Here is a 23,397-nt window from a genome sequence, read left to right as displayed (position 1 = left end):
CAACAGCACTTGAGTACTGGAGACACTCCCTGACTGTCTGACAGATCTGAGGACCAGAAACACTTCCAACAAAAAACCTAATGAAATAAATGTGTCCTTTCGGCAGGCTCAGTACAGCAGGGGCCCTCGAGCTCTTCACCAAACTGTAAAAATATTTAAATTGTTGATCCATGTAAAGCAGAAGTTCAAAGTGAGGTGCTCTGCAATGATATGGTGCTGTCACCTCCAATGAAGCGCAAGCGTCTCACTTTTTATTCATTCCCAGACGTCAAGCGAAAGTCAGCAGTGATTACATTAAAATGATGGAAATAAGACAGAAAATGTTGTTGCTTTTTATGCATTTATGGGAAACATGTAATCTGGACGAAAAGAATGTAAACTGTGCAGCTTAAATGCTCATTCTGAAGTGTTCACAATTAAGGCAGTTTTGGGGAATGGCTGCAGAAACGCCAATAAAATTATATTCAATAACTGTCAGAATGAATTAGAAAGGTGTGCTATGCATTAGGACTAGGGTATGAGTGTGTGTGTGTCTACAGTGACAACTCCTTCAGCAGATTTCCACAGTGACAATTTGAAATTACAAATCCTGAAACTGGAGGCATGGCCTGGATCAGTGGAGGTATGTGTAACCAAAGTGGTAGCAGGTACAAGTACGGTCTTTTGGGGAGGTCCTGACAGTTCTGCTCACTGTGGGGACAGAGCCAGCTCTCATCAGTTGCCACAATGCGGCAACACAGTTGTAGACCCACAAACATCAGAGTTTTGCAAAAAAAACTTTTTTTTTAATGCTGCAGTACAAAAAAGGTTATATGAAGTCATATAATGGGGTGCGTCAATGTCAACAAGAAAGGAAATGGCACAGAGTGCAGAACTGCGTCTGCGCTGTTTACATGCCAATATTTTACACAGGATCTCAAATGCTGTCAGCTGTCAGTTATCGCTGCAAATTAACTGCCGGAAATATAGCAGACCTGTCAATCAGTTTGCCGGCAACCGTGGTTAGCTTTCATACTCCGAAAAGGTAAAGCTACAGAATTATGGGAGTAATTAGAACAAAATATAGTTATTGATCAAAAAAGGCATTCTATAATATGAAGTGACCAGCAGTGCTTATAAACACATGGCAGAATGCCTCAACTTTATAAAGAAACATCTTTTCTACAAACTTTTCTTTTTAGTTGTTCAAGAAATACAGTACAATCCTGTACTAGAGGTTTAACCCTTTGAGCACGAGGTGGAAATAAAAGTTTTTTGAGATTTTTTCTTTTGATATAATTTGATTAAATAGCATATTTATAAAACTATTGTGCAAAACAATTTTATTAATGTCTTCATATATTGTGCACCAGTACGTAGTCATTTTAAATTAAAAATATAAAAATGATGCATAATTTAGACAGGAACTGGTATATATATATATATATATTTATATATACAATTTTACACAGACCTGAATTCATAAAAGGCCCCTGATTTAATGGTGAACAAAAAATTGCAGTTTTGGATTCATAAACATTTGCAATATACAACTGTACAATGATTGAATGTCACCTACAATTTTTGTATGCCATAGTTTGGCGAAAATGTATCTTAAATGTTTCGCCTTGATGTAAAGTCTGCATATCAAGCAGTTTGGCCGTACTCAGAGGGTTAAATTTTCAATGCTGACGCCAGTACTCTTCAGTCACGTGAAAAAAACGGAAAAGAAAGTGCACCAGATTTAGTTATTCAAATGCTTAACTAAATTGTCCGTTAACGCATGCAGCTCAGGGCATCCAAGGGATGCAAAGGAACTAGATTCAATTTATGCAAAAATTTAAACATATACAACTTCATTTTAAATGTTTTCTTAAACCTTCATATTTTACGAATAACAATAGTAGATTATGCAGCACCTCTATTTTAAATGCTGTACAATAAAAAAAAAACAAACAAAACAAAAAACCCCACAAAAAAACCCTTTTCAACCTAAAACAAAACAAGAAAGGTTTTGAGCCAAGTTCATGTGCCAGAAGTGAACAGCAGTTAAATGGCATCATTGTGCAGTTTTTTTGCCTCTTGTTTTTTCCTTTATTCTTTTTATGTTCTCATTTTGTTCAAATATCTGTTAAAAACACAGGAGAGAAGAGTCTGGTCACTGCTCAAACTCTGTCCTGTGCTGCTACTGCTTCTCCATCTCGCACACATACAGGAGGTGGTCCTCTGGGGACTTCCCATGGGTCTTGCTGAGGTGCAGCTTGACAGCATGCTTGCTTGCAAAAGTCCGGTTGCACAACTTGCACTGGTAAGAGGCACCACTGCCCTCCTCGTCAGGGGAGGATGAAGGAGATGGCGAGGGGGATGGGGTGGAGAACAGTTTCTCAGGCATGCCCTTGGAGTGGCACATTACCTGACTGCCCAGTGTCTCCCCTGACAGCTTGGCCAGGTCCCTCAGCCTGAAGCCTAAGTGTGACTCCAGGTGGTTTATATATGTCGAGGGTGTCCGAATCTGGGAGGCACAGTCATTGCAGAAGAACACTGGCTGGCCTGAGTCCAGGTTCTTGAGGAACTTGGTCCCGCCTGTCCTTCTCAGCTGGTACTTGACGTTTGCTAGCCAGTGGCTGATGGTGGTCATAGAGAGGCCTGTGAAGCGGGAGATGTGCATGCGCTCTTGTGGGCTGAGGTCTGACATGACATACTTGCCATCAGATGTCTGCCTTAAGCTGGCAGCAAACTGGGCTTGCAGAATGAGCAAGTGCTGGGGGTTCCAGTTGGATTGCCGTCCCTTGCGCTTCTGTGCTGGGCTAATCTCCTCTGATTCGTCTAGGGTTGCTCCGTCCACATCCGACCTCTCAGACACACTGGTAGGCGTGGAGGATTTGGAATTGTGGCTCTCCGTGAGGTTCCTCAACATGTCAGAAATGTCTGACAGGGCATTCTCCCTCAGCGGGGAGTTCGACATAAATGATGCAATGGCAGAAGTCTTAGTCGTTGTCACAGTGGATGAGGGAGAGACAGATGCTGATGTTGATGTGGGCAATAGGAGGGCCGAGCTCAACGAGCAGTTTTTGTCACTCTTGCCTTTTGTCAAATCAATGGGCTGGTCATTATTGACGTGGTAGAAGTAACGGTCCAAATGCTCGTTTTTTTTGGTTTGGATGGGTGGTGTAGCCACTGCAGCCTTCTCTGCCAGGCTGTTGCTCATTTTGAACAGCATGCTCATGGGATCCAATGCTGGCAAGGCCGGTTTAGCTGCTTTGCCGAGGTGGATGTTCATCACAGACTGAAGCGCACTTAGGGGGTTAACAAAAGGTTGTTCAGGAGGGTGTTCAGTGATGATGGCGGTGCTGCCACACAATGAAGAACTGGGAATTCTTGAGGCGTCAGTCCCATTCTCCAGAGATTCTTTAGCTAGGCTATCACCACTGGGGTTCTTGTTGCTACTGCCGCTCTCTGGGGTTTTTGCCCTGTCTTTAGGAGAGTCACCCCCAGTTGATTCGCCTCCTTCACTGCTGCAGGGTGAGGGTGTGGCTCTTCTCAAAGGGGAGGGCTTCTTCTCAGGGTCCTTCAACTTCTCCTCTACTTTTGCCACTTTCTCTGTGACCTTCTTGACTAACTCTTCCATAGCATGGAAATTGTTTTTTGGCAGGGGGGATGTCTGGCTGCTTGGTGGGGAGACTAACGGTTGGCTTTTGGTAGGAGAAAGAATTTCACCTCCTGTAAACATGTACTTCAGCGGGGAGCTCTTCCCAGAAGCACCCAGGGAGAGCTTCATAATGTTGGGCAGCTGGTAGGCAGCATGAATGCTTGGGTATCCACCCCAGCTGGGGGTGCCGTTCTGTGCTTTGTTGATGGCGGAAGTGACAGTGTTCTCCAGTGACTTTAAAATGTCAAACCCTTCTTTTGGACTCTCCTCCAAGTCTTCCTCAGTCAGATAGTGATATTTGGAGGCAATGTCAAGTTTTTCCTCATCTTCATCAGACTGTTTTTTGTCTTTGTTACTGACCTCTTTGGAGCACTCCACTTCTTTCTCCTCCTTTTTGATTTCCATGCACAGCTTGGGGGAGATACTGGATGGAGGGGCAGTTGGCGGAGGGGAGAAAGCGGTGGCAGCCAGTGGTACTGACTGCACCTTCTCCTCCACAGGGGTGGCTGGTGCAAGAGTGGTAGGTGCTTCCAGAACAGGCTTTCCTTTCTTGATGGCTGAGTTGGTGACTTTAATGAAGTGACCTGTCACCATCATGTGGGCCGTCAGCTCCTGCAATGTATTATGAGAACTGCCACACTCCATGCATTTCAGAATCTGGGACTTACGTGACTCAAACTGCCAGGCATAGCTAGCTCCATTCTGGTGCCCATACCGGTTATTAGCGGTAATGTAAGGGTTTGAGCCCTTTTGCAGGGAATCGTTTGTGTCTCCCATGGTTGTTTTGGGTGTGCCTGCAGATGAGTCTGGAGAACTGGGTAGGTCTAACTCAATAGGGGCCCTCTTCCTGGAGGAGGAGATCATTTTTGCTGCTACAGGGGTTACAGGCTCCTTGAGAGGCACTTTCTGGTAGTGTTTTGTCTTAATCATGTGGACGCTGAGGTCCTGCAGGGACTCAAAGGAGTGGCCACAGTACATACACTTTAGAACCTTCTGGGCATCCTCCTTCCCCTCCATCTCCAAGAGAGAGCGCTTGCGTGGTTTGGACCAGCGCTTGGTGCCACTGCCATCTGTCTCGTGGTTGTCATCACGGTAATGGCCTGTCTCATTCATGTGCACTGTAAGCTCCACCAGTGTGTCATAGGCGGCACTGCAGTCCTTGCAACGGAACTTGCTGGCACCAGTGAATATGGAGCCATAGAGTTTGGTGCTCTGCCGGTAAAGCTGCACAGTGCTGAAAAGGCTGGGCTCCTGGTGGAGACGAGTCTGGGAGACCTGTTGGAGCGTCTTGGCCACGGCTGACTGATGCCAGTCATAGCTCCCACTACCACAGCTACTACTGCTGCTGCTACTACTGCTGCTGCTGCTGTGCTGCTGTTTCTCTGTCGGTGGCTGGGCAAGGTTCAGGTTCAGTGATGACCAGTAGGAGTTCGTCAGAAAGCTGGTGTAGATGGCTTTCATCTGTTCAAGACTGTCTGGACCAAAGGTGACACTCTCACTGGTGGCAGCGCCCCCTGCAGTCAGCGGTTCCTTGACTGTCTCCTCTTCGTTCTTGACAGAGACACTTTCAAAGTCTGACATGCGGTCACTGGACTCACTCAAGTGGGATTCGCTGTCCATCTCGTGGCTGGAGAAATCCGCTGCCAGGGAATCGTGGTACTGCGCTGGGTCTTTGCTGAGGAAGTCCTTCTCTGTACAAAGGTACTTGACTGGAGGTTCCTCCTCCAAGGCTGAGTCCTCCTCCTCCAGGTCATCATCCAACATTGCTGCCTCTTTCAGCTCATCTGGAACGTATGCTGTGGGAACAAGAATTCGGTTAGATAGCAGGAATGGCCAGCACACACAGTGAGAGGGTCCACATCTGCAGCCGACACTCTACTGAAGTCACTGTTTAATTCAAACATGACTGAAAATAAATAAATTACGCTCAAATCATTTCAAACTATTTGTGTAATTTCCTTTGAACAACTCTCCTCTTATCTGCTCCTCTTGACGAACAATAGAAACTTCTGCTTCGCTCTTCTTTATTCTTTATTGCAGAAAGAGGAAAAAAATCTCTCTTCAAACATAATTTGCCAACTTATTCTTCTCAAGGGGCAACAGCTTGAAATTAAAACTAAATTTGAAATTAATGAAGCACATTCTGGAGGTGGCATTCATTTCTAAAGTAATAAATTACTTGTATCAACCTCTGAGACAGCAGTTCCTGTCTGTCAATTAATATGTCTTACGCTTCTCCAGGCCCTAATGCATTTCCAAGCAGACACATTCACCATTTAAATTAAGCATGCGTTTTCACTCATTACAGACCCAACGCTCGTCTCCTCGTAAATAAAAAGAACGTATATAAAATTTTGAACAACAAATCGCCCCAAATGACATACATTTATGTCAATTATAAGAGATTAGATTTTTTTTCCCCATACACTTTTAGTACTTTCGAAGCCAGTCGCCTAAACTGGAGGAGAATGATAGTTTCAGTTGTGGCGTGAACAAATTATTTAGATTATGAGCATAAAACAGGCCATAAACATTTATCAATACATTTTTTATTCTGTTCTGCTAAAGCTAATAATTAAGCAATATGATAAAACAAAGACAAGAACACAACTCCAGCTACTAAAAATATTTTATCTTAGCTTTCTTGAGTTATACAAAAACACAAGCAATTAAAGCGTAAAACTGGAAAGTGAGCTCAGTTCTTCTGACTGGGACCCAATTGTATTATTTTTCTTCACATTGCTCATCTGTCTCCATATCTTGAGGCTCCTGAAATCAAAAACACAAACTGAGTACAGCAATAAATGACATTTAAAAATTTTATGTATGCACTTTACCATAGATCTAGAGAAGGTGGACAAAACTATGCAATATTTGGTATTAACCTATAAAATCAGTGGATAAAGAGAAATCGCACAGCCTCATTTTGAAGTGTAACAGTCCTTGGTGTGGGCTAGGAAGAAAGAATCATCTGATTTTAGACATTTGGGTTCTGAAAGGACAATAGTCAGTATGATGCCAGTCGTCAAAAAATGTGGATTTTCTACCATCCAGCTGATCCAGCTGCTCTGCTTAAGCATTCAGATTCTATCCTAAAGGTGTCTGGGCAGTGGACAGAAGAGCAATTCCACCCTCAGAAAACCAAATGCTGTTTTTGCAAGGGCTGCCGCAGTGATGGTGCAAACAGCATCAGGAAATGAAAGAAAAATGCTGCATTGCCATCTGTAGCAGCGTTGAGAGAGAAAGGAAAGCTAGTGGTGCTGTTGGGGTTCAGAGCAGGACTTCGGGGCTGTTTCCTTCAAAGCTACAATATAAGGAGCTAATCTGGTTGTGTTAATGCTCAAATGGAGAAATTACAAAAAATGCAGAAATATGCTCTTAACAAGAATAAATTTTTCTCAATTATTTTAGAAGTTAAAATGTGTTGAACTAAGATAGCCAGCTTTGTTTTTGGTGTAATTAAGGCAGGGGCATTTTTTTTTTTTTTAATTTTACTCAACATGTTCCTTTATCCAAAATCCCTTGAATTAGAATTTTTTCAAACTAAATTTTTTTTCACAGCTTTGCAGTTGTTTCTTCATGATGTGTAAGATGTGGAGTTCAGGATAAGTACTTTGCCAAAGGGTTACAAGGCCTTTGACCACATCATCGGTGCTCTAATCAAACCTTTGCTCGCGATGCTATCACCAACTACAGCAAAGCACTCTGGGTAGACTTGTAATGCTCCCCAACGGCTGAAAAAGATCAAGTCTGCGTGGCAACACATGAGTCATGCCAGTTTAACGATTCCCTTCCCGGTTAGTTCTCCCACTTTAAAGTAAAATTTAAACTTTGCCTAAGGTAAGCAATAAAGGCAGTAATGAGGAGTAATGAAAATCTTCAGCTGCATAGCTTGTTCATAATTTAATTGCGTTTTCCACTCTTTCTCGATAAAGCCCCAGAAAACCTCATGCCACATGGCCACAGTGTTGATTCGGCGGATGCCATTGTCAGACTACACATTGGTGACCGTTATTATTACTGTTTCAGTGGCAGAGGCTCATTCTATTTTCATGTTGCTGTCCATGCCGGTGAATGTTTGGATGATTGCGTCGCTGCATCATGGCAATTACACACATGCAAGGACTCTGCCCTACAGCGCTGCGGCAAATTAAAAAAAAAACATCTCTGTGACAATCAGAACAGATAAAATGTATTGTGCAGAAAGAACCAAACAGAGGAAGAGTGCACTTGAGTCCAGGGGTCCAGAATGGAAAGCATGAGTGGCCTTTCTCCCACACGTCGAGCCAACCTCTCAGATTTCAACGGGAAGAATGGCAGCGTTTCATTACGGTGCACAATAGCTTGCAGATCTCTGCAGCCTGCTCAGATCGCATGCCTCTAGCCCCCCTACCCCCCCACACAACAAACACACAGAGCCATCTGCTCTACATCGACATCTGTTTAAGAGAACAATGACCTCTGCAAGGAGGTAGCTAAAACCCACCAGTGAGTGCTCACACATGAACACACACATAAAAGTAAAGAAGCAGGTATGACCACCTGGACAGCTTTCAAAAACATACATGAAATATCACAGAAAAATCGAGGGGTTGAAGGATCCATAGGCTCATATAAGGTCTAATACATCCCTCTCCCTCTCTGCCTTCCTTGCTGAGATGAAGTTAGAAGTTAAATGAAAAAATGCACAGAATGACATTAATACACACTGCTTTAGATGCTGATGGTTCTGGTTTCTGCATCCTTGCTCAATGTGTGGTAAAAAAAAGGGCTGCACAGTTTAATGAAAGTGAAGAGCCATGGCACTATGTATCTGAGTCTGAGTGTAACTGTGTGTGTGAGGCATCTGATCCCTCACAGCCTGAACCTCTGCTGAACTGTATGGCAAGGAAGATGTGGACCCGGGGACAAGGGCCGATGCCACAGAGATGTGCATGTTTCATGGGAGCATCCAGTCTCAGATGGATAGGTGAGGTGCTCCTCTTGTTGAGGACACTGCGAGTTCCCATCCTCAGGACTGAAGTGGAAGTATGGCAAGTGGAAGGCAGGTGTGGTGTTAATTAGAAAGGGGAGTGGGGGAGCAGGATTAGAAAGGGAAATTGAAAAAAAAGTGAATTAAAATAACCCAAGAATTAATTGGCACCTGGAGAATGCAGAGTTTGACCTTAATTCATCATCTGGAGAGCACTGATGGAGTGAACAAAGAGTGAAACCATCTAAAAACCACTCAAATGAGCAAACAAAACAAACACAGCCGACATTATCCACACTTAACCAAGTTTTACTTTATCTGGAGCTGCAAAATTTGTCATTTATTTCAGCAAGCGATAAAAATATTGAATTGAAGGTTCTTTTAAAAAAATTACAGAGGTAAACTGTATACCTTACGAAGCTATTATATATTCTTAAGCGAGCCATAATTATTGTATTGCTTATATGCATATTTTTTGTTTTAATGCGTAGTTTACAGATCCTGTTATTGTTTTTGTTGTTCTTCTTCTTCTTCTTATTATTATTATAATAATAATAATAATAATGATAATAATAATAATAGTAATGAGAAGAAGAACTTTGGTAAAAGTTAAAAAGTTAACCATATTGATATCGAAAATTAAATTTTGACATATTTCACAGAAACTGCATTGAGAACATAAAAAAAAAAACATGAAAATACATTAAAAAAAAAATGTCTCCAGGGATGTGCAATGTTCAGGCGGCATGGGTTTGTAATCTATCCAAGATCTTCATTTAATTCATTTAGTGTGAATTGGCCGTATACATTTCCAAAGCCTACAATGGACCAGTGATTTAGTCAGTTTGCTCAGTAAGTTAATTTGTAGATTTTTATTTACATCTTTCAGAGAACTCCACATTAATACAAATCAGTACAAAACAAGGGATGAACCATTTTCCACTACTTTTGACATTTTTTTAATCTGTTATCTGTCAGTAAGATGCCTTGAAAAGCAGTGATCTGACCACTTCAGTACCACACTCCCACATTTTCACACTAGTCTACATATTATTCCACACTGACTTTTCAATTACATAAATGCTTCCATTTTACTGACACTAAACACGTTTCATCCAGGATTATTTTAAATCAACAAGAGCAGCTGTTGTAACATTAGAGAAAAATAATCCCTTAGAAATATTACTGTTCACCACTGGGATTTTTTTTTATTTAGCTTGGAACATTAGAAAATGGCATTAAAGTACCTGAAAATAACACCGAAACACACATGTGATTGTAAAGTAATGTAAAGTGCGGTAATGTGAAGAAGGAAGTTTAAGATTAAAACTATGCCACTATCTTGTTATGAATAAAACTAAATATAATGTGGGTGTTACCATTTATTCCTGCAATAAGCTGCTTTTATTTTAATCATTTTTTTTCATTTTTATTGAATTTTAATAAAGAAATAAGATTACATACAAGATATATTTTTACTGTCCTTTGCCGGTTTAAAAAATTACCAAAGCAATTCATTTTTTTTTTTTTTTTTTGATTTAGGTGTTAATCCAAGTAATTTCTTATCAAACATTTCGACTGAAATAGGGGAAAAGCTAAAACATTCAGCAGTACTTTTTATGGAAACAGGTGTGATTTCTGTTTAAAAATTAAAAACAAGTGGCATATACACTGTGGAACAGCAAACCTTTTTTAGGACTATAAATGCACGATAATGTGAATATAATTAAAATAAGTAGGAAGCAAAAACAAATGCGCACACAGATACAGTGCAAATGTGAATTTATGCCATATACATATTGCAGTGTCATCCCTGTTTCTTTACTGTGTTTGAAATGCCATCCTGTTCCAGACAAGACGCTCCTCAGAGGTGCAGCTCACACCGGGAGCGCCTAGGCTCCAGATGTTCGCCATGCGAGATGCCAAGGAAATCGGCCCGGAAATGAGCACCTTGTCCAGCGTGAGCAGGTCTGACATGCAGCAACCCATACCGTGGCTGCGCTAATGACTTTCTCCCACTTCCTGTCTTTAATACCGTCAAACTGCTGCATATACAGTCTGTACTGTTTGTTCAATATCTGATCTGTACCATACAGTCATTTTCATAGTATATTCTTTGTTTTGACAAGAAAATTTAAGTGCTTGGGCATTTGAACACAGGCAATGACCTGACTGGATGCTTTCCTGTCAGTCATTATACTCTGATTTCTGATTGGCCCTGATGCCTCATGTGATGTAATCTGACACCCAATGGCTTGTCCATCTTTGAAGTTTGGTTTACAGTCACTCTCACCTCAGGAAGAATAAAATTAGCTAGTGTCCTCGCTATTCTCATGTTTATTACAGGTGTGTCCCCATATGTGGTGCATTAAGCCTTAAAGATAACTATTTTGAGCTTTTCCTTACCTCTTGTGGTACCAAAAAGGGACACAGAGAAGGTCTCCATTTTTACCACTGTCTTGAGTACGGAACCGAGGAAGGGAAAGACAATTAAATTTGCTATAGTTAGCAACAAATATCACATTTATCACTCATCTCTCATCAGTATGATGTGATTTTATTAGAGAGAAAACGGTTTGTAGCCGCTGGCTCAATCTGCTGAAGGGGGCCGTTCAGCTGTCCCCCTGGGATGCTGTCCTTCCCATCTCACTCGCCACTTCCATGACCCGCGTTAATGAGGCTAATTGAATCTGGGATCAATAACACTTAATTATGGCAATCTGACGTGTACAGACAATCTGGTGTGGCTGAGGACGTGGTTCAGTGGGGTACAGAACTCTGGGGGGGAATAGGGTGGACACCTCATTTAGGAGGTATGCTGGGGGGGTCATACTGGTGCCCCATCGATCATGATGCAAAAGCACTGACCCAGCACTAGACAGGTGGGGTCCAGCCTCGTGGGATACAGCTAGGTGTCCTAGAGATGACTGTGACCCTGGTCATCGAGGACACCTGACACAGGGTCGTGAAAACAGAGATGAGTGAAAGATAAGACAGAGGGGGAAGAGGGCGGCAATCACTGGCTCATTGACCCCCGCCTTAATGGTGTATGGGGAGCGATTTCTCCTAATTTCCTGTAAATCTCCTATGAAGAATCAACCCCTCTTACCACCTTCCCCTTCCCAGTAGGGGTGGATAAAGTCAATTCCACAGCCCTACCTTCTGCTGTCTAAGGCGGCACGCAAAAATATAGGTGAAACTGGTGATTTTGATTCTGAACGCTGATTCTGATTATGCAAAGCGGCACTCAGACACTATAAATGGGATCCAGGCAGGAAAAAAAGAGAAATTTCCTTTCTGTAAATCCAACTGGAAAAAACGCGCTGGAGTCACAGCGGCAGTGGCGGGGAAATGACACAATGCTGTACGGCTCACGGTAGAAATGGCTCAGGGTTTGGCAGGTGAGGCTTTGCATTCGCTGCTCGTCAGCCCACGTGTGTCTGAGTGTGACTAATGTGCCTAAAAACAGTAAAGGAATTAAATCCGTCCCATTGAAACCCCCACTTGAGAAGGATGGGGGACGGGTGGGCCGAACATAGATATGCACAGGCATATTCATCGTAACAGCTGACCGTCTATGAGATCTGCGGCGACAAGAGGGGTGTGTGTGGATTAGGAGGTATAACAGCTTTGGGAATGCTGACAGTTAGGTGACGCCGCTCTCAGCACTGTTTATGCATGCGGTTCAGAGCACTGCTAATCACCTCCGTATTCCACTCTGGTGAATGGTGTCAGATGGCCTGTTTGCAGTACACACCATTTGCTGGAGGTGTCACAGGAGTGCCGCAGGGGACTGCACTTCCTCTCTGCACTGCCCCCCATGGACAGTGGGCTCAGTGCAGTTCCCAGTAGCTCCGCCCTCCAAGGGGGAGATCAACAGTCCATCCAAAAAACAAGCCTTGTTCCGCATGCTGAAAAGCCAAAGATGTTAATATAGCTGCTTCTCTGCTGATTATTTTTTTCATTCCTTTTTTCCATCTTATTAATATTTATTCCTTTATTGGACGCTTATTACAATGAGGATTGTACGCATAAGCTAGTTACACTGATTTACCCATTTATGAAGAAGGGGAATTTTCACTGTATCAGTTCTTTTTAGGTACCTTGATCAAAGGTACTAGAGCAGGAGGTGGGATTCCATCACAGGTCCTTGGAGTGCAAGGCGATGGCTCTAAACACTGTAACACCTGCTGTCTACTTCCGATGCTCAAACATTCTTACTGTATTCGCCACTATTCACATACATTGCATATTCAAAGTGTGGAAGTGTGTCTTGTGGCTCCATTCCATTTCAATAGAATTGAAACCCACATTGTTTTGTGTCTGTACTCACACCACAGAGAGTGGGGCACATTAAAAAGTCACTTCTGCTCTGTTTTCCAGTTCCCTTAGCTCTCGTTACTGGGGGCAGTGAAGGCTGCTGGTGAGTTGACGAACCAGGAGAAGTTTACCTCAATCCACTGCAGCAGGGATTTCTGCTGTAGGCCGATCCTCACTTCAATGGTCAGCTTCACCACTGCACAACCCCCAGCAAATCCCTGACCGCAAGATAACCTCAAACGTTAACCTTAAAGTGACCTCAGAGTGATGTCTGGGGCATCTTCTAAACTCCCTAGTATGACCTTTCACCTTTCCATGACCCCTTACCTTCACGTGACCCTTTTGTAAGCAAGACGGCAAGGAGGACAAGAGATGGATAGTTCACTGTGTGTGTGTGTGTGTGTGTGTGTGTGTGTGTGTGTGTGTGTGTGTGTGTGTGTGTATGAGAGAGAAATGTAAGCAACTAATATGATGTTCCCATGCAAATAAATGGAAGTGACTTGTTCTGAAATGGCTCTCAGGAGCGAAGCCTTGACTAAGCATTCTGCAGCTTGACCGCCAGCACCGAATCACAGTGTTCCATGCAGAGGAATTGTGGGACAGCCATTGAGCATCTTGTGCACACGACATTCCATTTGACTTGGGCACCTTGTGAGTGCCGTGATGTATGGCCCGCCGCTCGCTAGAACAATACTTCTGATTATTCACAAATTAACGGCTGCGTAAACTGAATTAATACCAGATTAATTTCTCCGACAGTATTGTGGCATCTACCAGGGGTGGGGTGCATGTGCGTCGCTGAGTGATGACGATGCAGCGCTCTGACCTCCTTCTCCCAAATGTGGCTCACCGTGTGTGTGTGTGTGTGTGTGTGTGTGAGAGAGAGAGTGAGAGAGGAAAAAAAAATAACTGTTTACTGGCCTAAGAAGGAAAAATTAGGCCATCATGTCCCGAAACAGACCAGTTTGAGTATAATTTATTTTATTCATTTACCTTTGTAAAAAGCAACTGGCTGTGTGAGGTTTATACACTGATCTGCTTACACTGATTTACCCATTTATACAGCTGGATAATCTTTTATTGTATCAATTCAGGGATAGTACCTTGGTCAAGGGTACTACAGCAAGAGGGAGGATTCAAACCTGGGCGTTTAAATTGCAAAGGGATGGCTCCAATGCTTTGCCACATATTGCCTCATATAATATATGATTTTCACTGACTCTTTTGGAGAGAAGCTCACTTGTGTGTTATTGGGATCTCAGGCGTACCTGTATGTTGGAGTGTAAACCATAACAGGTGTTCCACCAGAATTTCCTGTCATCACTGGGCTCCGTGAGGTCACAACAAACATGTATTTGTCTCAGCTGTCAACAATGATCTGCCCCACCATTCTGTCCCTCATCCCTGGCACCTGTTTACCAGATATACAGTATATTATACTTGGAAAGGAAGTGTACACTTAGAAAGAATAAACATTTTCTGCACCCTCAAACATTAAACACAGAGGTCCTTACAAAAGTTCCTCAATCACAATTTTACACTTAAAGCAGCAAAATTTCATATTAATGTCTCTGGTGATGTGATGGTACATTTTGCATTGATGATACGATGAATGGTTCCCTCCCCAGAAAAGCACAGTGTGTGTGTGTGTGTGTGTGTTCAGTATGTTTCTCTTAAAAACACAAATATGGAGAGCGACAGGGAGGAAAGGCTCCTATGTGCTGTCTGTTCACTTGGATTTGACCCTGCCATTGACTATGTTCCCTCAACATGAACTGGGAGAGTGAAGGGAGTGGGGGGGAACAGTGCTGGCAGCCCAAGGGGTTAAAGGTCTATCTGTTTACAAGGACAACCAATCAAACTGAGGTGTTAATGTTCAGATGGGGAGAGTGGGGGTGTTATCTGGGGGGGTTGCACACACCATCAGTGTGTTTAGTACAGCGTGGTACATGCCCTCCATCTCTTCATTTTACTCCAGTTACAGCTGTGCTGTGGAGAAAGAGTTTTACTGAGCATCCTGGGTGGGTATCAAACCCTGCCCCCATCAGATTACACAGCCACAAACCCTTAACCAGGAGCACCTGCCATGGAATCCATAAAAAACAGCATCAGCTCTCTCACACACACACACACACACACACACACACACACTTGCAACTACAACACACAACATTGTGGTAGGTGAGGGGGTCCTTAAGGGGGCCTGCACCCATCAGCGGTCCTGCTCATCTCTTCGGACAGGACTGACCAAAGAGACATTCTCTGACCCACTCCAGCCAGAGGGAACTCATGCCAAATTCACAGGCCAAGCAATCTGCCCATAAATACTATGACATTATTATTTTACCATCCTACCATCCTACCTATAAAAGGAGACAGTTTCAATAATATGGGCTCAGCCACGGACAGGGGAGCACACTGCCCTGTCTCTCGTATAGATGTGTAGGACTGCCGCCTTAAGATCGCTTCGCACATTGTGTCTGCATCCTTCTGGGTCTATGGGACAGGAGAGATATCCAATAGACCTGGAGCAGCAGCTGGCATATCCCAGTTTGAATCCCACCTCCTGCTATGAAGCCGTTGATCAAGGTACGCAAATTGGCCTGAATTGATGCAGTAACAATTACCTTCACCTTTTCAAAAATTTAAATAATGAATAAATAAACAAATAAATAGTAAATGATGCCAGCAGAGCCAGCAGATGCTTGGTATGTCCTTTGCCAGAGGTGAGTCCGTCCTGCTTTTACTGTTCTGTTTTCATGATCAAATGTCGTGGGAAGACCCTGAAGACTAAAATCTGTTCCAGGCTGGACCTTATGTGGTCTAGTGGGAGAACTGGGATGAATCGGGCCCAAACGCACCTACCTGAACAGTGCAGGAGATTACACAACAAGCAACAGGCAAGAAGAGGAACCGCAGAAAACATAATAAAGCATAAGAAAATAAAAGAAAAGAAAAAACGTGAGCGGCTCGACGCAGCAATAAAAGGCCTGAAATCTGCGAGGTTTGGAGGAAAGAAAAACGGCTGGCAATAAAGCAGGAAAACAGGCCGCTCCGAGGCAATTTAAACTGCAAAACACAAACCATTAAGTTTGTGCATTATCTTTTAATTTAATCTTGAATGATTTATAATCCATCACGCGAGGCTTCAACCATATCCAATTATTCTCTGCGGCTTGATTGACAACAAAGGTGATTTATTTAGCTAATAAAAAGTGATGGGAGCCGAGCTCACGCTGAAAATAACCAGATGGACGGAGACTTTAAAGAGACACTGGCCCCCTTCTTGTACCCGTACCGCGTCCTTAGTTCTTAGTGCCGAATGCACTCAGTGTGACAGCGCCCCCCTCACAGCGGCTAAGGAGTTTCCCTCTTCAAAACGAAGATGGTTGTGGTGTCGGCTCCAGAATTATGCTGTGTTGGAAGCGGCGGCAACAAGACGTGTGTGTTGCGAATGACCCCCGTGTGACCCCCACCCCCCGCGCCACGCACACGCCACCCATTAAACCACATCTTAATTTCATCATCCACGGTACACATGTCATCCTGCTCTGCATTTTATCTGTTAATGTTCTGCTCAATCACTTGATATTAATGAAAAGCAGGGGGCGCCGGAGTTCAACCCGCGCGCTAATACATCCCCAGGACACTGTCGTGAAATATTGGCCTGTTTACCGGGGTAAACATGTACGCTGAGCTAATGACACGTCAGCCCACAGAACCTAACAGATGTCCTCTGCTAATTCCATAAAAGTCCACTGGCGGGAGGAGCAGGAGAGGAAAGGACCAAGCAGTGCAGCAAGGGGTGGTGGAAGTTGAAGGTGTTCAGATGTCACGGGAGCACACCCCCCAGGAGAAAAAAGGGGAAAGGGATTTTTAGAGCGGCTTAATTAGAGTTTCATATCCATTATTTCAGAGTGACTTACTGTAATGGAGGATCAGTGTGGGGAGACACGCACACAGACACACATTAGTGTGTCACTGAAGCCCACTGAGTTAAATGCTTCAGGGGAGAAAAAGACTTAAAAATACTTTGAGGAAGAAATGCTGTTGCTGCCTGATATAGCTGGGGAGGTCTGACAGTAGTTAGGATAGCGAGAGCAAGCAATGGGTTCAAGGCCTGCTTCCTCATAAACAATAAATAGTCCCTAAATGATTCGGCACAGGTAGGGCTGGAACCCTGCAGTCTGGACACTGGAACGAGACCCTGGGCCCTCGATTCACCTTCACACAGGATGCTGCTGGTAGAAATGTAGTCAAAACAATTATCGGTTAAAATAGAGGGAATGGAGCTGAATAAAAACGTACAGACAAACAACGGATGATCTCCACATGGGGGGGAGAACAGAGAGACAAGCCTGCAAACCCGTGGGGGGTCTCTCCCCTACATTTATGGGAGAAGTTATTTATTCAGTAAATGAGCAGCGGCTGAGCGGACACGGGAACGAGGAAATGCTACAAGGCTCAGCCCGTCTTCCCGCTTGCTATTGCCCCCTCTCTCCTCTCCGCTCATCCCGCCGGGGCTCCTCACACCCACACACACAGACTCTGCACTTCGCTCACACTTGTCTCGAGTTGTTGTTTGTGCATGTCTGTGTGCATGCGTGTTTCAAATCGAAGCCAGACCCTCAGAGGGTCACATGGTGCCAGCTGGGGTGGGGGAGGGCGGTCATGCCCTGGTGCCGATAGGAGGGTACTACATACGGAAGCTGAAGCTCAACTGGATGTAAACAGGATGTTTAATTAAGACATGATGACATAATAGTTGGAGAAGCTCAGTGAGGGGAGCCAGAAAGCCCCGCCCCACCACCTGGGTGTCACAGCACCTCCTACAGGATGAGCGCATGTCCCCTTCACTGTGAAATTGGGTTTGCTGCCCCATCAGAACCAAATTGTACATTTTGAATTCATCAATATTGCACAATAAGTCTGCAGCCATCTTCACGTAAAAATAAACTAAACTGCTTATCTGGTTTTAAGATTAAACATCTGAATAAATTTTAAATGTAGAAATTCCCCCATTTTTAAATATTTAATGTGAGAGAATTAACTCGCAAACACCGTCACACTGGTTTAATGTCATCATAAAATCTGTCTCTAAATTTCCCCCTCTTTCTTCTATTACATCTCAACATCAGTATCTCCTTGTGCTCAGTGTCATTTCACATGAAATATTCTTTATAAATGTTCGGCACCAACATTGCAATTAGAAGTGATAAATATCAGGCAGGGTGGAAATACTGTAAATATCGCAGAGTGCCGTGTTTGCTTCCTTTTGTCAAATTATTTTACTTTCCAGCACAGTATTTCATATGGTGAAGAGCTCCTCGATGTGATCTTACACTCACAGAGTAGTGTTTGACTTTCCTTTTCTTTTTCCAAGCAGAAGTATGAGACCTGAAATTGAGGAGGCAGAATGACTGTCCTGTGACATCAAATACATATGTTGTATAAATGTATGTTCTACGTGTAGTGGTTTTCAATGACCGCGTGCTGCTGAAGGTCATGTCGGAATGTCTGTTGGCAAGAGCGAAGCCCTGTGAGATACATAGACAGACACCTGGGGCTCCTGGCAAACACCAGGGACAACAGCAGTTAGAGCTGTAGCCTTGCAGCTGAAGGAGCCAGGTTCAAATCTCACCTCCAGCTGCAGTACCCTTAATCAAGGAACTTTCCCTGAGTTGAAAAGTAAAAATTAGCCTGCTTTATAAATGGGTAAATCAGTGTAAACGGCTTAACACTGTAAGTTGTCTTGGAGAAAAGTGTCATATTAATTAATTAATATAAATATCTCTGAGAGGTAGAAAGTGACCTAGTGACTGAGGGAAGAAGAGTAAAGTGAGGCCTGATTAGACCTGCTCCCTGAACCCTACATGTAAAAGCCGAGTCCACTGCCTCCACTGTACCATACACATGAAAAGCAAATCTCAGACCCTCTGGGGTTAAATATTTTCCAGCAAATGTGTGTTAAAAATGAGGGAATAAAACACATGACCAACCCCCATGGTCACAGAGATGCAGGGGGCCGAGCGGCGGCATTCAGCACCCCCGATTTAGCCCCTCCCTGCAAATGTTGCGTTTCTCATCGCAGCACATCTCTTGGCGGGCCACTCGCCGCGCCTGTAAACAATAAATAAAGGGTAAACGGCGCTGTGAGCGAGTGCACCAGATAATGCGGCGCCCGCTATCTGCGCCGGTGCAGGAACTTATCTGCATTGTAGAGCGGCACCGCCGACAGGCCCTATCAGGTGTATTAATGTACTGCAGGTGTCCATGTCACGATGGAGCGATAAGTGTGCCGTCGCTCTCCTCCACCTCGCTCACTTGCTCGTTTGCTCGCTGCTCATCCTCAGATCCCTTAAATGCAGCTAGAAGTGGTCAGAACCATCCAAAACCGACAATCGTTTCCAGAGCACTGCGGTCACCATGACTGCTTTTCTCTAACTGCTCACGGCGCGTTTGTCTTCATATGACAGCGAGGTATTTTACATCACTGTACTGATGGTGTAAGAAAGGACCTTCTTTTGGTCTGCAGGGTCAGCAGGTGGTGTAGTGCTTAAAGATGCATTCTTATTACCACAAGCTTACTGGGTGAAATCCCACGTCTTCCTCGATCAACATACTTACCCTGAACTGATACCGTAAAACTACCCTGCAGTATAAATGGGTAAATTGATGTACAGACCTCACACTGCGAGTCATTTTGGGGTAAAGTGTCAGATAAACAATAGTAACAATAACTGCAATAACTATTCTCCTCTTTTTACCATAATATTTTCATAGGCCAGCTCTCTACACTTTTATAGCCTTGTTATGTTTCATGTTTGTTGTAATCATTTACTACAGAATAAAAGTTTACTATAAAAGTTATTTTATAGTATCTGCTTGTATGGTGAGGTGGCTGCAGCTGCGAGTTTGGGCCTCCTCCCCTGTTTACCATGACTGCGGTAAATGCGTGTTGCTGTAATAAAGGAGCTCCATCTCAAGGGACAATGTCGCGGTCTTTAAAACACATAGCCGGTCAATGAAATTTTTCAAGCAACCTTTTTCCCATGTCAGCAGGCCACTTAATGTAAATAGACTAATTCTGGTGAACACGGCGCTCGCGCACAAGGTCTTGACACGGGAACAGGACGGCAACACTTAGACCTGTTAGTCCACCAGAGACCATCATTAATTCCATGGCAGCGGATAGTTAAGACACCCAAAACTGATTCAATACACAGAAATCTTTTTTTTTTTTTTTTTGAGAAAACAAATAAACTGTGTCGATGTCAGTTTTTGTTCCTAAATTTTGGGGATCAACCACAGCAGGTGGGGTTCCAACCCCAAGCCCTTAATAACACCGCAGATTCTTCAGGGCCCGAAACCCAACTCCACCCCTCATCACACATCCTCAGTACCACGGCAATATCACAGAAACACCACACCCATACGAGCACTGTGTTTCTCAGAGGGGGACATTTGGAAAAGGTATCATTTTTAATGTGTATGCATTGCAAATGAAATAAGGAAATATCTTCAATCACAAATTCTGTGTCTCTCGTCATGTTACTGCTGTCTGATGTAGCACTGTTTCCTAACACAGGTACAGCAAATAGAATTGTTCCTAACATTTTCATTATTACTGATTATTAAAGAAGTTTTCAGCAAATGGGAAACATTTTGGAGCAAAGAATTTAGTTTTATTTGCTGTATTGCTGCAAATTCAGTCCATTTGTAATAATAATAATAATAATAATAATAATAATAATAATATTTCAGTTTGTACCTGGTCTTAGGATTGCCGGTTGGAATCCACTTATTCATTTAAACCACTTTACAAATAGAATAAAAAAAAATAATAAAATAAAGTATAAAGAAAATTCATTAAACTGAACATTTTAAACTACAAAATCTCACTTAATATTGATGCAATGTACTGGATCTTCAGAAGGCTGGAAGCAAGAGGTGGAATCAAAATCTGTGCCTCCAAAAATAATAATAAATCTGTCACTTTGAATATGGTGTCTGGGTGGGGGGTGCACACCTGTCAGAGCAGCCAGCATGTCATCGGGGGGGGTATTAAAGTCAGACACGTCCACTGGCTTGGGTCCTGGCTCCTCAGGCCAGACTCACTGAACACAGGGGTGGTATATCGTGGTTAAACATCACACCTCCTGCTCAGACCCACCAAAGACATTCCCAGTCTACTCCTGCAACCACTGCATCCACCCCCCCACCCCCATGTCCTGTGACATTGCTGGGAATGCAGCAGGTGGAGTTTCACGTTCACATCCATGCCACTGCAGCCAGGGGGCGCTCCGGCCTGACTGGGGACACCCCACAGGAGCACAAGCACACTGTCAGCACATGGTGCTCCACACAAGCCCCACCCCCGCGTGTTGCACTCTGCCGGCCTAAAAACGGTGTTATTTTCAGGCCATTTTATTTAAAGCACAAAATGCGTTTTGCAACGAATGTTCCCCAAACAAATGACATCAGCCTGGCCAGCAAGAGCACCAGGTGCAGCTGCACGGTACTGCTGAACAGGTGAGTTTCAGGGCAGTTCACCTTCATCAGGCTGTCAGCAGAGCCACTCGGCACAGGGGAGGAAGGCTCTGCTTTGCAGCACCCTTGTGCTCAAGAGACAATAACCATCATTATTAAACATCGTGTACATGACACCTTTGCCCAAGGTGACTTAAGAGTGTGAGGTTTGTAAAATAGGCTACTTACACTGACAGGGTAATTTTTACACTATCAATTCAGTGCAATTGCCCCAAATGAGGGTACTACAGCAAGAATGGGATTCAAACCCGGGTTCTACAACTGCAATGTAACACTTCTTGTTACACTATGCATGCTGCACCTCATAAAACCAGATTCAGAAATAAACTGTGGTAACAGTGTGCAGGCGGCATCTCATTCGACACTGGGGAAGCAGTTCACATGGGAAAACGGGTTAAACATGGTCGTCCGTTGGGTTACAACGATCACATCAACAAGAGGGTCAACTGCTGGGTCTTTCTGAGCTTTAGGATCACAGAGGTTCAGGGTGCAGTTAGCAGTCGGTGCGTCACCGCAGATTTCTGCACAGCGCAGCTCCGGCAGTCGGGGAAGTGTGTCTTGCCTGAGGCCAAGCTTCAGGGGAAAGCCTTTCAAGTGTAGTGCAGCACATTGTGGTGGGCCGAGGGGGCGGCACGAGGGGGTGAGGCCACGCCCCCTTCCTACTGCTCTGCCTCGCTGCTCCATGGCCACCCTGTACACTTAAACTCGGGTGGGAGATGTCCAGCCCTACAGGAGCTTGTTCCGTATCAAAGGGGAAGAACAAAGGCAGGAACTCGCGGGAAGGCAGCAGAGAGGGACAGGGGCTCATATCCCAGCATGCACTGCTGTCAGTCGCCATAACAGACACACACAGGAGGACCATCTCTGGGAAGAGGCACCGGGAAGCCTGAGAGCAGATTGAGAGAGTGCTACGGCCAAACATAAACACACACATGCACACACACTCTGGACATTTCTTTTGCTTTGACAGAAGCCAATGTGCAGGAAAGGAACCTGACTGAAGTTAAAGAGAATATTATAAAAATAAACTGTTATATAATTTTTACAATAATAATTTTATCATTTTTATAATGTTTTTTCTAGGTGTTGTGGATCTAATTTTTTCCATTTAAGGTCACGTTATTTTATATAAATTTCAGTGAAGCTCGATCAAAGTGAGGTGACACACAGCAGAAAAAAATTGACCTCAGAACTCAGAGAGGGGATCAAGTGGAGCAGTAGTTACAGCTACTACTTTGCATTTGGATCAGCCCAAGTTTGAATCCCACCTCCTACTGTCATATCCCTGATTAAGGTACCTACCCTAAACTGATACAGTAAAAATTACCCTGCTGTATAAGTTGGCAAATCACTGGAAGTAGCTCTGTGTACAAACTCAATACTGTAAGACACCATGGAGAAGTGTCAGACAGTAGTAAAAATCAACAGTAACAGATCAATCACTTAATAATAATTCTCACCACGCCCAACTTCAAGGTACACCTCCCCTGTATTCTGATACTCTCCAATTTTTACCGCAGTATTTGTACGTGTGATACACTGATAATCAAGGCATGATCACTATCAATCCATTTTCATCTGCCCATCGATACTTCACTCTCTGCACCCTGATAAGACATCCAAAGACTCTCCTTCGGCCACATGTCCCCTGCTCTTGCTACAGATTGGCCTTGGAGCCCCCAAGAGGTACATGTCCCGAGCACCTTCCTCCACCTGGATGGCTTTAATAAACACCCAGCTGTAAATACATATGGAAAAGCTGGACAGTTTGTGCAGGTGGAGCAGCTCTACAGTCTCCATAAATACAAATAGTAAATATTTACACACGGTCACTGGGGAAGTACCAAAATCTGGAACATATATTTCACTCTCGGCACTTTAAAACCAGACTAAAGATTTCACTTCACTGTGTATTCTGGTTTATAAA

The 23,397-nt window shown here is 43.8% G+C and overlaps 1 protein-coding gene across 1 annotated transcript in view; it reads right to left on the bottom strand.

The window, feature by feature from the left end:
* Positions 1-1,474: 1,474 nt before the first annotated feature.
* Positions 1,475-23,397, bottom strand: part of LOC108937932 (teashirt homolog 3-like) — a 34,589-nt gene continuing 12,666 nt past the window's right edge. Inside the window, exon 3 of the mRNA XM_018758166.2 lies at positions 1,475-5,424. Coding sequence (XP_018613682.1) covers positions 2,165-5,424 — 3,260 coding nt within the window. The 3' untranslated portion in view covers positions 1,475-2,164. The remainder of the gene's footprint in view (positions 5,425-23,397) is intronic.

Source organism: Scleropages formosus, chromosome 1 (assembly GCF_900964775.1).
Source record: "Scleropages formosus chromosome 1, fSclFor1.1, whole genome shotgun sequence".
Lineage (NCBI taxonomy): Eukaryota > Metazoa > Chordata > Actinopteri > Osteoglossiformes > Osteoglossidae > Scleropages > Scleropages formosus.
Note: the sequence above shows the minus strand (reverse complement) of the source record. Positions and strands in the feature narration are given on the sequence as shown.